General features: G+C 57.1%; 1 protein-coding gene across 1 annotated transcript in view; it reads right to left on the reverse strand.

Annotated features, from left to right (window-relative positions):
• Positions 1–379: 379 nt before the first annotated feature.
• ARAP1 (ArfGAP with RhoGAP domain, ankyrin repeat and PH domain 1) overlaps positions 380–13,185 on the reverse strand; it is a 67,113-nt gene continuing 54,307 nt past the window's right edge. The window contains 18 exon segments of the mRNA XM_053900067.1: positions 380–997; positions 1,298–1,447; positions 2,700–2,763; positions 2,920–2,970; positions 3,717–3,799; positions 7,370–7,402; positions 7,925–8,070; positions 8,301–8,414; positions 9,777–9,819; positions 9,821–9,895; positions 10,203–10,271; positions 10,359–10,445; positions 10,534–10,681; positions 11,115–11,220; positions 11,498–11,710; positions 11,859–12,022; positions 12,138–12,189; positions 12,461–12,656. Of these exon segments, the coding sequence (XP_053756042.1) occupies positions 980–997; positions 1,298–1,447; positions 2,700–2,763; positions 2,920–2,970; positions 3,717–3,799; positions 7,370–7,402; positions 7,925–8,070; positions 8,301–8,414; positions 9,777–9,819; positions 9,821–9,895; positions 10,203–10,271; positions 10,359–10,445; positions 10,534–10,681; positions 11,115–11,220; positions 11,498–11,710; positions 11,859–12,022; positions 12,138–12,189; positions 12,461–12,656 (1,812 nt within the window). The 3' untranslated portion in view covers positions 380–979.

The following is a 13,185-nucleotide window of genomic DNA, read 5'->3' on the forward strand; positions in this document are numbered from 1 at the left end:
TGACTTTGTGACCTCGTGTTTCAGAGGGGCTGGTGAGGGGCTGCCCTGGGTCACTCACATGCCACACCCAGGCCCCGGCCCAGACTCTAGACTACAGCAGGGAAAGGAGCTCGGTCCAGCTGGGGTCTGTCCTGGCCAGGGTCAGGACCGGTATTCCCCACCCTGACTGCACAGGCATGCACTGGGGTGGCATGGAGCTGGGCCGGGGCTCTGCCTGGGGCAGGAGGGAGTGACTAAACAGCTCAGAGCCTGGAAAGAACAGGGCCCACGCCCCCCCAACTTCAGGGTACTAGGCACTCACCTCTGGGCCTCCTGAACTCCTGTCCCCTCCTACACTGGAACACCTGAAACCCCCAACCAATCACAAGCTTCAGCACCGTAGGATAAAATATACAGATATATTTATATTATCAAAAGGCCCCCAAAGTGGGGAAGGGGCACCAGGCAGCCTGGGCCCTCCCAGTCAGCCTAGACCAGAGGAGGCTCCTAAAGTCCCCCAGCCCCAGTTCCAGGCTATAGAGAAACTTACCCAAGAGCTCCCTCCCTATCCCAGCTGAGTGTTCCTTTAGAGCATCCACTTTTTGCTGCTCTGGAGTTTGTGACAAGAGGGTGGGCTCCCTTCCAGCGGGGGCCCCAGGGCTTCGAGCCTCTGCAAGGATGGTGGTCCTCCAGAGTTTCTGAACAATGCACATCCCACCTCTCCAACCCCTCAAACTCAGGGTGGGTGACCCTGGAGGGGGGAGCAGACCAGGCCAGGAGAAGCACCCAGACAACAGATGAGGGGTCCTCCTCAGGCAGACCCTGCTGCCCCCCACTTCCTGGCGAGGGAACCCCATGCTGCAACCAGGATGTGGGATGTGGGGTGCGGCTTCCTCATGCATCCCCTGCTGGTTCACACCAGGCACGCAGGGCACGAGGGTGTCTGAACAGGAAGGCTTCAGGGCGGCAGAGTCTCAGAGCCAGGGGCTGGCTTCTGCGCTCAGACGTTGCGGAGGAGCTGTGGGAAGGTACAGAAGCCCAGATTCCATAAGCACTTTGTGAAGGTTCACAGGGACCAGCGGCCCTGCTGAAGCTTCTGCAGCTGCTCTGTAGTGCTGGCTTGGGAGTGCTCAGGTCAGCCGGGGTCCCCAGGGCCAGGTAGAGAGGGGGCTCCTGAGAGCTACATGAACCAAAAGAGCCCGTCAGGACTGCTAGGAGGCTGGAGGGAGGGGGCCAGGGGGCAATCAGGTGAGTCAGGTGGGAGGCGGGCAGCAGCCAGGTCCCAGGGCTCTGCCCATAGGGATGGAAAACTACTCACAGAAAGGGGGTCCGCAGCAAAGGCGGCCACACTCCTTCGCATTTCGTTCTCACTGCCGCGCAGAGGGATCAACGAAACACTGCCCAGCCGGACCTCAGGCACTGCCCGGGATACACGGGAGGGCTCCGAGGGCCACACCAGGCCGTCATGCTGGGGAGCAGGGGAAGAGGAGGACACTCAGCTCACCCAGACACTCAGCTCCAGATCCACCCACCCTTCCCAGAAACGCCTCCAGCTATGATCTGAGGTGACCCTCTCAGCTTTGATCCCAGTCGATATGAGAAGCAGCTGTTAGGAGAACATGACTGTATCCCTGGCAGAACCCAGCCAGTTATGTTACTCAACAACCCCCACCTCCAGGTCCACAAACAAACTGCTCCAAGAATGCAGCACCAAGAAAACAGTTCTAGAGGAACATGTGTGTGCTTTCTTTCACCGGGAACCAACAAAACTATAGAATCTTCCTGTTTCCCTTTAGGCTTGACTACCAGGAAGCTCAGGGCTAAAAGAACTCAGCCCACAGCCCTGGCACAGTTCTGTCAGCCTTTTCCCTAAACAATTCTGAGCTCTCGTTTAAAATCTGTGGCTTAAGTCCAACCCCTCCCACTCCCAACCCCTCACCCCAGCCCTGCTCTGGCTCCAAGCCCCTCCTAGCCTGTTCCCACCTGGCCCACTGCGGCAGCCACCTCACTCCTTCAGCCTGTCCTCCCCTGCACGCTACATCTAGAACGAGCCCTCTCAGACGCAAACTTGCACACCACTTTCTTGCTTAAAACTCTCCCTGAAAACTGCTGACTAGGTCAAGTTCAGCTCCCTTGGCATGGCCTTCAAGGCTCTTTCAGATCTGGCTCCTGAATCTCTTTCCAGTGTCAGCTTCTGGTACTCCTGGCTTCTCTTTACACCCCACTGGGCAATCTGTGGTTCTGTTGCCATGCCTTTCAATAAACTGTTCCTTCTGCCTAGAAGCCTCCCCGACCTGCCCCCGCCCCCCCACCTCCAACCGCCTTTGCTTGATGAAGGCTTCCTCATCCTCAGACTCAGCTCCTATGACACCCCCTCCCTGCTGCCTTCCCTCCACATGCACCACCTCCAGCGGGTAGGGTCCCTGGGCTTTTCTCTATCTCCATACACTGACCACATTGGGCTATTTAACAGGCAACTTCAAGGTCTGTTTTCCTTTCTACATGGGGAGTGCCTGAGGGCAGGGGTCTGCACTCTGTCTCTAGCATGCCTGGCTTGGGGTTGCACCAAAGTGGACTCTAGGGAGGGTTTGCTGAGTGAAGAAAAGAATTAAAAGCAACTCAAAATCTCCTTGATGCAATTGATGCCCTATGTAGTGAAGAAGCAAACATACCCATTCTCCATAATGGAAGCCTCACGGGACCCCACCCTGAGCTGGTACCTGCACAAAGAGGAAGGTGGCAAACCACTCCCGGAGCTCCATCTGTGTCTCACAGCAGAGGTACCTGCGGGGCAGGGCACGGATCTGGACACTGCCAAGGCTGAGCAGCCCGCCTGGCTCTCCAGGCAGGGTGCATATATGGACAATAAAGGGACCCAACCAAAGGGAACATGCAACCATCTCTCCCAACCTGGGGTCTCAGGCCAGGGCCCTTACTCACCACTGCTGCTTCTCATGTTTCTCTGTCTCGTGCACCACTGTGAAGCCCCAGCTGCAGAGGAGGGGCAGATGGAGTCACTTGCCAGCCCACAGAGGCCTCCCAGCCCAGGTGCCCGGGACGGAGCCCAGAAGCCTGGGCCAGAGCCGAGGGGCACAGTTCAGGGCCTTCTTGCAAGCACGGCACATTCTGGCCACAGCCTCTTCCTCTCACAGCTCACACCAGCCTCCCAGGCCCTTGGCTCCCTATACCCATGCCACCCCACCCGGGCCTGCCCTAGTCTCTGAGAGACAGCTAGGCACAGCCAGCAGATGAGAGGAGAAAGTCAGAAAACCAAGTCTGGTGGCTGTAATTAACAACAATAATAGTGGCTATGCATCACTTTTCCACTTAAAAGCATACCACAACCACCCTTTGAAACAGGTGCACCATTATTTTCCACATTCTACACATGTGGGAAGTGAGGCACAGGAAGATCCCTGAGGTAGTCAGTGACAGGATTTCAATCAAGGCCAGTGGTTCTCAAACATGAGCAAACATCAGAGTCGCCTAAATGGCTTGTTACCATACAGACTGCGGGCCCCACCCCCTAGGATCCGTGACTCAGCAGGTCTGGGGTGGGACCAAGATGTGGGCTGCTAACATGTTTCCAGGTAATGCTGAGGCTGCTGGTCTGGGAGACCACACCTTCAGAACCATGGTATCAACCCCTGTCAAGTTCAAAGCCCCCACTGTGCCGCAACCCCACCCCCCCCACCCCAATCTGTTCTGAGCTCTCCCAGGCCCCAGCCCCGGCTAACCAGGTGGGTGGCCGGAGTTTCTTCTTCACTCCCAGGTAGACTTTGAGACTCCTGACGGGCCACTCCTTCTCAGGCCGGTGACTCTGGGGTGGGGGCAGGCAGAGGGATGACACTTCAGTCGGTCAGGGCGGGAATTGGGGTGACTGGGTACCTCTCTCCTCCCTCTTCCCAGCCCTCATTTGCATCCCAGCACAGGGAACCTCCTGACAAAGCCCTTCCTGTTCACAATCCAGCCCAACTAACCACCCCACTCCCCCCAGGCTTCAATCCCTGCAGCAGCATCAGACAGTCAACCCTCAGTCCCCGAGGCAGCCGTTCCAGCAGGACAACCAGGGAGTGATTTTCAGTCCCTTCCTGCTGCCCTACAAACTGGAGAACTGACTTGTAGCATCAGCTGAATCAGATTGTCTATGGAGGGAGAGGTCCGCACCTCGCCCTCTGGCACCAAACTGAATGAGCGTGTATGATCTGAGAGCCTCGGTTGGCTGCTTGGGTCTGTTTGTCTCCGGTTATAGATTCCTCGCCCCTCTCCACCCCACGGAGGCTCCAGGGTTGACCGTGTGAACAGAAGACCTGTGGGGTCAGCAATTACTAGCTCTTTGGTTCCACGAGGGGAAGGCTAATGACTCAAGCTGAAGCAGAACTGCTGTTTGGTAGACCAAAGGAAGAACTTTCCAGTGGTCTAGGTCAGGAAGCAAGAGACCGATGTACTGGGGAGGGGCACCAGATCACTGACATGCTCACCTCTGGCCCCCACCTCTGCATATGGGTCTGGGGTTGGAAGGAACAGGCTGGCTCCGAGGCAGAGGTATGGGAGCAATGACCCCCAAGGTAAAGGCTAATTGGAAGTCAAGCTAATGAGCCTTTCTTCTGTTCTGGGAGCCACCTGCTCAAAGCCCTGCCCCCACCAGGCTCCTGGCACCAGTAGGGCACCAGGATGGATGGTAGGGGAGGGGGACTCACTTACAACCAAAACTGGGGGTCAAAGTTTGAGCCACCTCCACCCTATTCCCACCATTACTCCTAGCCACCCCCAGGCATGGCTCCTTAGCAGGAAAAAAAAGAAGGGACTAAGGGATGGACAGGGAGATGGAAAGTTTCAGGGATTGGTAGACTCCCTGTGAGGCTGCAAAAGGATGAGCTGCCTAGATAAGTGGAGACTTGGGTGCTGTCATAGGGAATGTGGTTTAAGAGGGCGTACTAGAGACCTTTCACCTTGCTTTTGCCCTGATCCTCCCTGAGGACCAAGTGCCCAAGGGGGCCTGGAAGAAACTGGGCTGTAGACAGGGAGGAAACTGGGCAGTGGGGTCGGAAACCAGGCTGTAAATAAGGGGTGGGCAAATACAAGAAAGAAACCTCCAAGCCAGCAGGAAAGAAGCAAGGCTGAGAGTGCTGAAGAAGTCAGACTGCAGGGTGGAAGGAACCAGGTAGTGGAGATGGAAAGACTTGAGACAGAGGTTGCAAAAGAAATTAGGCTGTAGACATGAAAACAGCAGGCTCTGGGCACGACAGAAGAAAGGACGTGGGGAAAAACCATGTTGCAAGTATGGAAGGCAGCAGGCTGAGGGAATGGAAAGCAGGCTGAGGGCTCGGAGGAAGTTGAGCTGTGGGTGCCAGGGAGGGAGAACTAGAAGCAAGGGGTAGATGAGTTGACAGTGGAAGGAACAGGCTCGTGGGTGTGACAGAAACAACGGTTCCAGTCAGGGCGTGGAGAGAATTGTGGGAATCAAGGAATTCAAACCAGGCTGTGGCTCCCTGAACATTCGAAAAAACAATCCTTAGGCCTCCACTCCCTCAGGCTCTGGTGTGTGTGGTGTATGCGCAGCACGTGTGTGACAGGAGTATGGCTGAGACAGGAAGGTTGAGGGGGAGATTTGGGGAGCGAGGGTTACATCAGACAACGCAGGACTTCGTTTCTAATCAAAGAACTCATGTTTCCAGCATTGCTGAGGTATGAGGTCACTGGAAAGAATAAAATTCACCCCTTGATACTCAAAGACCTCTGCTGGAGCCAAGACTGTTCTACAATGTGCCTTTCCCAGGTGCTTCAAGGTCTTTAACAATGGAAGATGCCCAGGCCTTGGCCTGGGTATTCGCATATCCTGAATTGCTGGGTGTTGTCCCAATTTCAAATATTCTGTTCTGTTCCTCCATAAAATAGCAAATGCTGGAATTACCAACACCTCAGTAGCCAAACCACACCCTCCTGGGGCTACTGTCAGGGCAGAGGTGTGGCTGCCATTCAGACAGCAGCACTGATCAGCTCCGCCAAAGAGTCCCTGTTTCCTGTACTTCAAGGAATAAAGAGCTCGAGCTCTGATGGGGCTACCTAGAGATGGCCTTAGGCAAGGCAGTCGAAGCCTGTTTTCTCACCTGTGAAATGGGGATAATATCCCTCCTCTGGAGGACGCTAGTGGGAGGACATGTCCTAGTATGTGGAGGGGTGGGCACCAAACCTGGCTCACTTAAACATTAGATCTTTTTCCTTTCTCTAGTTCTCGTGCCATTTCCCCTCCATGCTAAGGGATCAGCAGCTGCTTTTTCAGGTGCCTCAGCCACCCTCCTTCCTCTCTGCCCACAATGATGGTCTTGCTCCACTCCAAGTACCATCATAAGGAGGGCATCAGGGAAATAACATCCCAGAACCAAGGGAGACTGAGTGGAGGGGTGAACAGGCCCAGAAGTAAGTAATCATAGAGGGAGGCAAAAGAGAAGAGGAGGCACTGCCTACGAGGATCTGTAGGAGCCCAGGCTGCGTTAGTAGAGGTATAATGTGCAAAGAGAGGGAGGTGAGGATCCTGGTCTATCTGCTCTGCTCCCTCCATGACAGCTAGGCCTGCCCAGTGTCCTCAGGAGAGGCAAGGGACAGGAAGGGCTGGAATCACTGGTGGGAATAGCTATGGGAGATCCGGTTAGACCCTGGGATTGGAAATACATTTCTGCTGCCCATTACTACAGCGCATCTATGCTCTGTGGCCCCTAAGGCATCGCTGGAACCCACAGGGGCATCCCAGGTGGCATGTTCTCAGCTGAACTTCAGCAAGGGCCTTCTCCCGGCAAAACTATCCCTCTAGGGATAGGGCAGTCCCAAGGGAGGAGTGGAGAAGCTCCCCTCTCCCAGAAGTGTGCATGTAAGGATTGGCAACCAGCCAGGGAGGCTGAGCGGGAACTCCTACCACAGGTGAACTATACCACAAGCCCATTTAGTCTCACCCCAGCATTTTAGGATCAGGGTAGTAGCATGGGCATTCTGACAGTCTTGAAACTCTCTCCATGGTTGGGACAAGGATGGCTCCAGGGGTGGCAGGAGATGAGGGTCAGAGCTCTAATTCAAACCTAGGGGCCTCTGATACTGGCTCCACAGCCTCCACACCTAGTCTTTTGGAAAACTGTAAAGCATCACACTGATGGGGGCTCAACCTTCTTGGGAAAAGGACTCCCCACCCATGAAGGACCACCTCTTCATGGGTGGGGATGAAGGACAGGAGCCCAGGACACAAGCCCAAAGATGGGAGCCAGTGCTGATAGGCAAGAGGGCAGGGAACCATGCCTGAAGGTAGCGAAGAGCTCTGGCTGTGTCCCCAGGCTCCCGCTAGGCTCACTTGGCCCCCAGGTGGTGTAAGGCAGCTAGCAGTTGGCCCACAGCTACTCACGGTCTCAGGGGCCCCGCTCCATGGCCTCTGGCTCTGTTTGATAGAGGATCAGAGTTATGGAAGAAGGAGGTCCGGGTCCAGAGCCAGGACAATGTGTGTGGTGGTGCATGGTGGGATGTGGCGGTATGTGCAGAAGATGTTGGGGGCAGGGTGCCAAGACCTGGGAGGCCACCTGGCATGTGGACAGAGTGGGCATGGAGGAGGTACAACCTGTGAAGTGACAAGATGTGCATGGGCCACGGCGGGGGCTGTCACCACATAGCATGTTCTTGTGGGTGCCGTGACAAAGCACAGGCACAGGTGAGACAGCATGAGCCTGACGTGATGGCACCAGAGACTAGCGCCTAGTGGGGCTACAGGACACAGAAGAGCGGCCACCGAGGGCCACAGCAGAAGATTCCTGAGTCTATAGCTCTCCTCCACCACTGTGCCACCCCAAGACCCCGCGATGGGGTTGCTCCCACTGGCAGACACTGGCGAATGTTTGTGAATGGGTGTGTGAGCACACTTGGGTACAGATGCTCATTGCAGGGCACGACCCCCTGGGGCACTTACCCGGACCTCCTTGTAGAGCCGCAGGCAGCTGCTGTTGAGGATGAAGTATCGGTCGTGAAAGCCACCTGAGGGCAGGCCCAGGCCCAGGAGGCTACGGTCCTCACGGAACTTCATCATGCCGTGCTTGGTGTCGCCTACGTGGCTGGCTGGGGGAAGACCAGAGTGGGCGTGGGCTGCACCAACCCCCTGCCCATGGATACAGACACCCAGGGGAGCATCCCTGGATGAAGGAAACTGCCCCAGCCTGCCCCAGCCACCAAAGAGGCCTGCCCACATGGCACCCTCTGCCCGAGCTGCTCCTGCCTGGGCTTCAAATGGAAGGACCCACCAGCCTGTCCAGCCCTGCAGGCGCCACCCACCCAGGCACACCACCTACCCAGGTACAGCAGCATGGCCTCCATGGACTGGTGCTTCTTCACCACCAGGTAGCTGTCCGTGCCCAGCCCGTGCAGGATGGGCAGCACCTTCTCCGCAAAGTGCAGGGGGCGCTCTGGGGGGAGGTCACACCCGCTGTTACTGAGGCACCGAGGGCTGGCACACCCACATATCACCTACACGTCCGTGAGCACCACTCCCGCCACCTACCAGCGCCACAACACATCACCATCAGGACTACCCTTTCCACGCTCAAGCTTCAGGTCTGACACAACTGGCTGGGACCAAAGCTGTTCCAACCGAAGCCAGTGATCTTTCCCGTGTCCTCGCTGGGGAAAACACCACCTGCCGAGCCATTCAAGCCAGAAACATAGCTTCCTCCCCCTCTTCCCTCCATATGTTAAATCTCTTTACTTCTGTCCATCATCGTTGCCACGCTGGCCCCTGTTACCATCTGTCCTTGGACTAATACCGTGGCCCTCCGAGGGGTCTCCTGCATGTGCTCTCATTCCCCTCCTCACCTCTCCCTACCCAGCGGCAAGTAGCAACCTCTCCAAACTCCCAGTCACTAGCCCTTCAGGGGCCTTGCGTTGTTGTTGGGCTGGGTGGCCGCCTCTGCCTCTGTCTTCAGTCCCACCCCGTGACACAGCCCCCTCACTGCCCTTATCTCTAGCTCCTCAAAAGGGTGATGTCCATGGTCACCACAGGGCCTCTGCCTGTGCCGCTCCCACTGCCTGGAGACGCTTTTCTCCCCCTTCACCAAGCAACTCCTACTCTTCACCTCCTAGTGTAGGGACTCTGTAGCCAGAGACCCTGTTACAAGCTCTAGTGGCCACTCAAGGCAGTTATCACAGCCTCGGTTGTATGTTTATTGCTGTGGCCACAGGATTAATGTCTATTCCATGCGAGACTTACCCCCATGAAGGGGAGGGGCTGTGTGTCTGGCACTCAACAAATAACAGTGAAACAAACGGACAGATACACCCTCATTGTCCACTGCCATTAAGACCACCCTTCATCCTAAAATGCCTTTATCACTGTCTTTACCACCAAGGTTCTCTCACAACACCGTCACAACCACCCTTACAAACACCACCCCCCCCCACCCTGCCTGACCCCTCTTGCACGGTCATCACCACCTACTGCCCCCTTCACCATCAATCCCATTATCAAATTCAGCATCGCCACCCTCGCAAGAACACCATTCTCACTGACACTGAGAAAGCACCGTCACAGTTGATAACATCAACCTCCTTCCCATCAGCCACATTATAGCCATCACCTCGACTCCCCCCGGCCCCCCACCATGCCACCACCACCATCATGGAGGTGACAGTGTGGAAGCAGCATCTATCATCCAAGACTCCCTTGACCACCACTGTTGCCACGCTGTGGGGTAGGGGAGCACAGACTGGGGCAGCAGCTCAGACAAGTACAGGCCACACCATACCCTGCACAAATCCTGGTGGCCACCTACCTGCCTCCTCCCTCTCATTGACCTCAAAGCAGGTCCAGTAGTCCCCTCTCCCTGATGCCCACATTCCTGCGATCCAGGATCTCTAGGGTGAGCTCCTCGGCTGTCATGGCTGCTGGGATCTGCAGTGGCCAAGGAGGAAGAGGTCAGCCTACCGTGTTCCTGCCCCTGCTCTCCCCACAACCTTGCTGTGATCCAGGGGCCGAGCCCACCTTTCGGGTCCTGGGATACTAGGAGGGTGTCTCTAAGTGGTCCCGATAACCACTGTCTGGGGAGGAAGCAAAGAGACAGGCCCTGGCACTAGCCAGACACAGGTTCCAAACCAGGGCTCCCCTTGGGATAGAAGCCCTGCTTCCCTGGTCACCTGAGCCTGTGCCTGGCCCAGCCTGACTTCTCTGGTCCTCTGGCTCCTAGGTCCCTAGCTCTCACCTTGATATGCTGCTCGGTTTCCGCCTTCTTCTCCTCCAGGTACACTGTGCAGATGAAGTCACCGGCATGCTGTGAAAAGACAGGGCTCAGCTAGAGGCGGGGAAAGTGGGCGCAGGCAGCTATCCCGAGCACCCTACCCCAGGCCCAGTCTTTCACCTGGGTCCCGCTGGCAGTGCCAGCCACACGCATCTTCACAATGGCAGTGATCTCTTCCCGCTGCTTCCTCAGCTCTTCCTCATCCACCTGGGAGGAGAAAGACACAGGGACAGATGATCACTGCCACCCAAGGGGCCCGTCCCTGCCCTCCACTGCCCACTGGCGGGGGACGCACGCTAAACACCACCACATAGTGGCCGATGAGGTCTTCTACCACACGGCCTGCCTTGTAGTCCTGCCCATCTGTCTGGAAGAGCGTGGGTCCAAACACAATAGCCAGGTTGTGCGTGTTCATCTGGTTTGTGTCTGAGAAGCACTGGACGCTGGACAGGGGAAGACAGAGCCCTAAGTGAATAGTCCAGCCCAGAACCTCCCCACTTCACCTTCCCAATTTCAGGCAGGTCCACAACTGGCTCCTGGAGGGAGGCCAGGGAAAGTCCTGGTCAGAGTGAACCACCAGTTAAGGGGAGACGGGAATAGTCTTTCTGGCCATGCCGTAGGTCCTGGGGGAGGAACAGAGCTGGGAAGCTGGGATATCTGGCCAAGGTCCCCTGGGTCTCAGGTAAAACCACCTCTATTCTCCCACCCTGCAGGAAGTAAGTTGGGAGACAAAGGGTCCAAGATCAGGGCACATCAAAAGTCCACATTCAGTTCCCAGGCCTACCTGGTTCTGTGGGGAGGGCAGTCAGCCAGGAAGAGTAGAAGAATCTTTTCCACCCCAATCCCCCAGAGCAATACAATAATAATGTTCCTCACCAGTACAGGTGGCTGATAAGGGCCTTCACTGTGGCTCGGTTGACTGGGGGCAGATGTGCCAAGAGCTCTCTGTATCTGGAGACTTTCTCCTCCTCATCCTCAATCTCTGGGTGGGGGGGAAATAGATCAGGTCAGGAGGCCCCCCGTAACCACCTCCCCTGTCCCACCCTTCTGGCTGCTCTGCCTTTCCTCCTAGGTGAATAGCACTTCCTGTATAGAGTGACAAGGGAAGGAGAAGCAGAGGGAGTAAGGGAGACGGGGGGCTTATCCCCTGGGGCATGCCTCATTGGATGGGAAGGGGAGGGGTGGGAATTTGGAGATAGGAGTGGACAAGTCAGCAGCACTAGCCTGGGTCTCAGGCTGGCAAGGACTACAGGGCCCACCTGAGGCCTCTAGCCAGGCTAGGCGCTGGGCGCGAGTGAAGAGACCATCGGGCAGGTCTCGCAGGAAGCGCTTGAGTGCTGAGGAGACATCGTCTACATGCTGCTCGCCCTCCTTGAGGCGCACAGACCGAGCGTCCTGCCGCAGACTCTCCAGCAGCCGCTGAGTCTTTGATGTCTGCCCACACTTGCGGTAGATGCCCTCAGAAGTCAGGCCTGCAGAGGGGGTGGCACTGAGCCGGGGGGCGGGGCCTCGCAGCTAAGGTCAGAGGGATCCTGGGAAGGCGGGGTTTGGCCGGTGGTGGGGGAGAGGCAAGAGGTCAGCCTCCCTGGGTGGGGCCTGTGTTACAGGGGCGGGGCTCACCACACTGCGTGATGTAGTCTATACAGCGGTAGACGATCACTGGGATATCTGAGTCTCCAAGCTGCTGCTCCGACAGCGTGTCCCCGGAGCTGGCCGCTGCTTTCTGGATGGCCCCCAGCCAGCCTGTGAAGTCCAGCCGCCGCTCCCCCTGGATGTACAGCGTCCTGGGTGTGGGGGGGGGATAGTCAGTCACTTGGAAGCCTACCCCTGCCCTACCCCTCCCAAGCCTGTCAGACTGCCTCGGGCTTCTCAGAGCCCCCCAGGGAGGCCAGGGCTCACCTCCTTCGCTCCACCAGCACCAGCACTTGGTTCTCGCTGTCCCCTTGGACGGCTGTGGAGGGGCCGGTCGAGGTAAGGCCTTGTTCATGGTCCCCAACCGACTCCCTCCTGAGGTTCTCTGGGCACATACATCCCTGGGACCCACCCACCAATACATGGAGTCGCTGAGATACACCCCAAGGGCAGGAGAGGACATAAGAGGGCAGGCTGGCTCCTTCTGGCCAGGCCAGGGTAGAGTTCAGACTTCCAGGGAAGGGCTGGGGGCCTGGGAGCCCAGGATAGGGTGCCCTGGAAGTTGGGGGCCCAGGTCTAGGTCCACGCACAAAGCTCCTGCAGTTTCCGAAGTTGGAGCGGCTCCTCGCAGGGCCCCTCTGGGAAGACAGCACGGAGCTCGGAGCCAGTGAGGGAGAACCAGCCCTCCTGGGCCCGCTGTAGGCTCAGGCCAGCTTTGTAGGGTAGGCGCCCAAGCCGCTCAAAATCCCGGACCAGCAGATCTTCAGCCAGGGGAGGTATGAACGCCTGATGGGGAGGCCAGAGGAAAAGGGGAGGTGGCCAAAGAGACCGCATCAGCCAACAGCAATGCCGGCCTCCCCCCTCCCCCACCCCTTGCCCCAGGCTCTTTGGCTTGTAGGCATATACCCATTTCCCACCTTGCTGCCTCCTCTCTTCCCCTGGGCAGGACCTAGCACAGTAAATAAACTCAGGTATCATGCCCCACTCATATGCATTCTCATGTTCCCTCCTCAGGAAAATGTTCCCAGACACCTTCAGGGATGCCCCTTTTCTGCCCTCTATTGCGGCACTGACCACAGTATTCTTGCTGTCAGGGACCCAGCTGTCTCCCCCATCAGCAAAGGAGCTATTGAAGAGCCAGGACCAAGACTGGTTCATCTGGGTTCCCAGAGCTCAGAGGACTAACCGTCAAGGAGGCTCACAGATGACTGATCAGCGACTGAGTAAATAAGAGTCACAGGCCCTCACAGCACAGGGGGACCCAGAGGGCACCTGGCTCTAATCCCCAGGACAGAGCTCTGCAGCCTCCCTGCCT

Source organism: Panthera pardus, unplaced genomic scaffold, assembly GCF_024362965.1.
Source record: "Panthera pardus isolate Hobbes unplaced genomic scaffold, ASM2436296v1 HiC_scaffold_12, whole genome shotgun sequence".
NCBI lineage: Eukaryota > Metazoa > Chordata > Mammalia > Carnivora > Felidae > Panthera > Panthera pardus.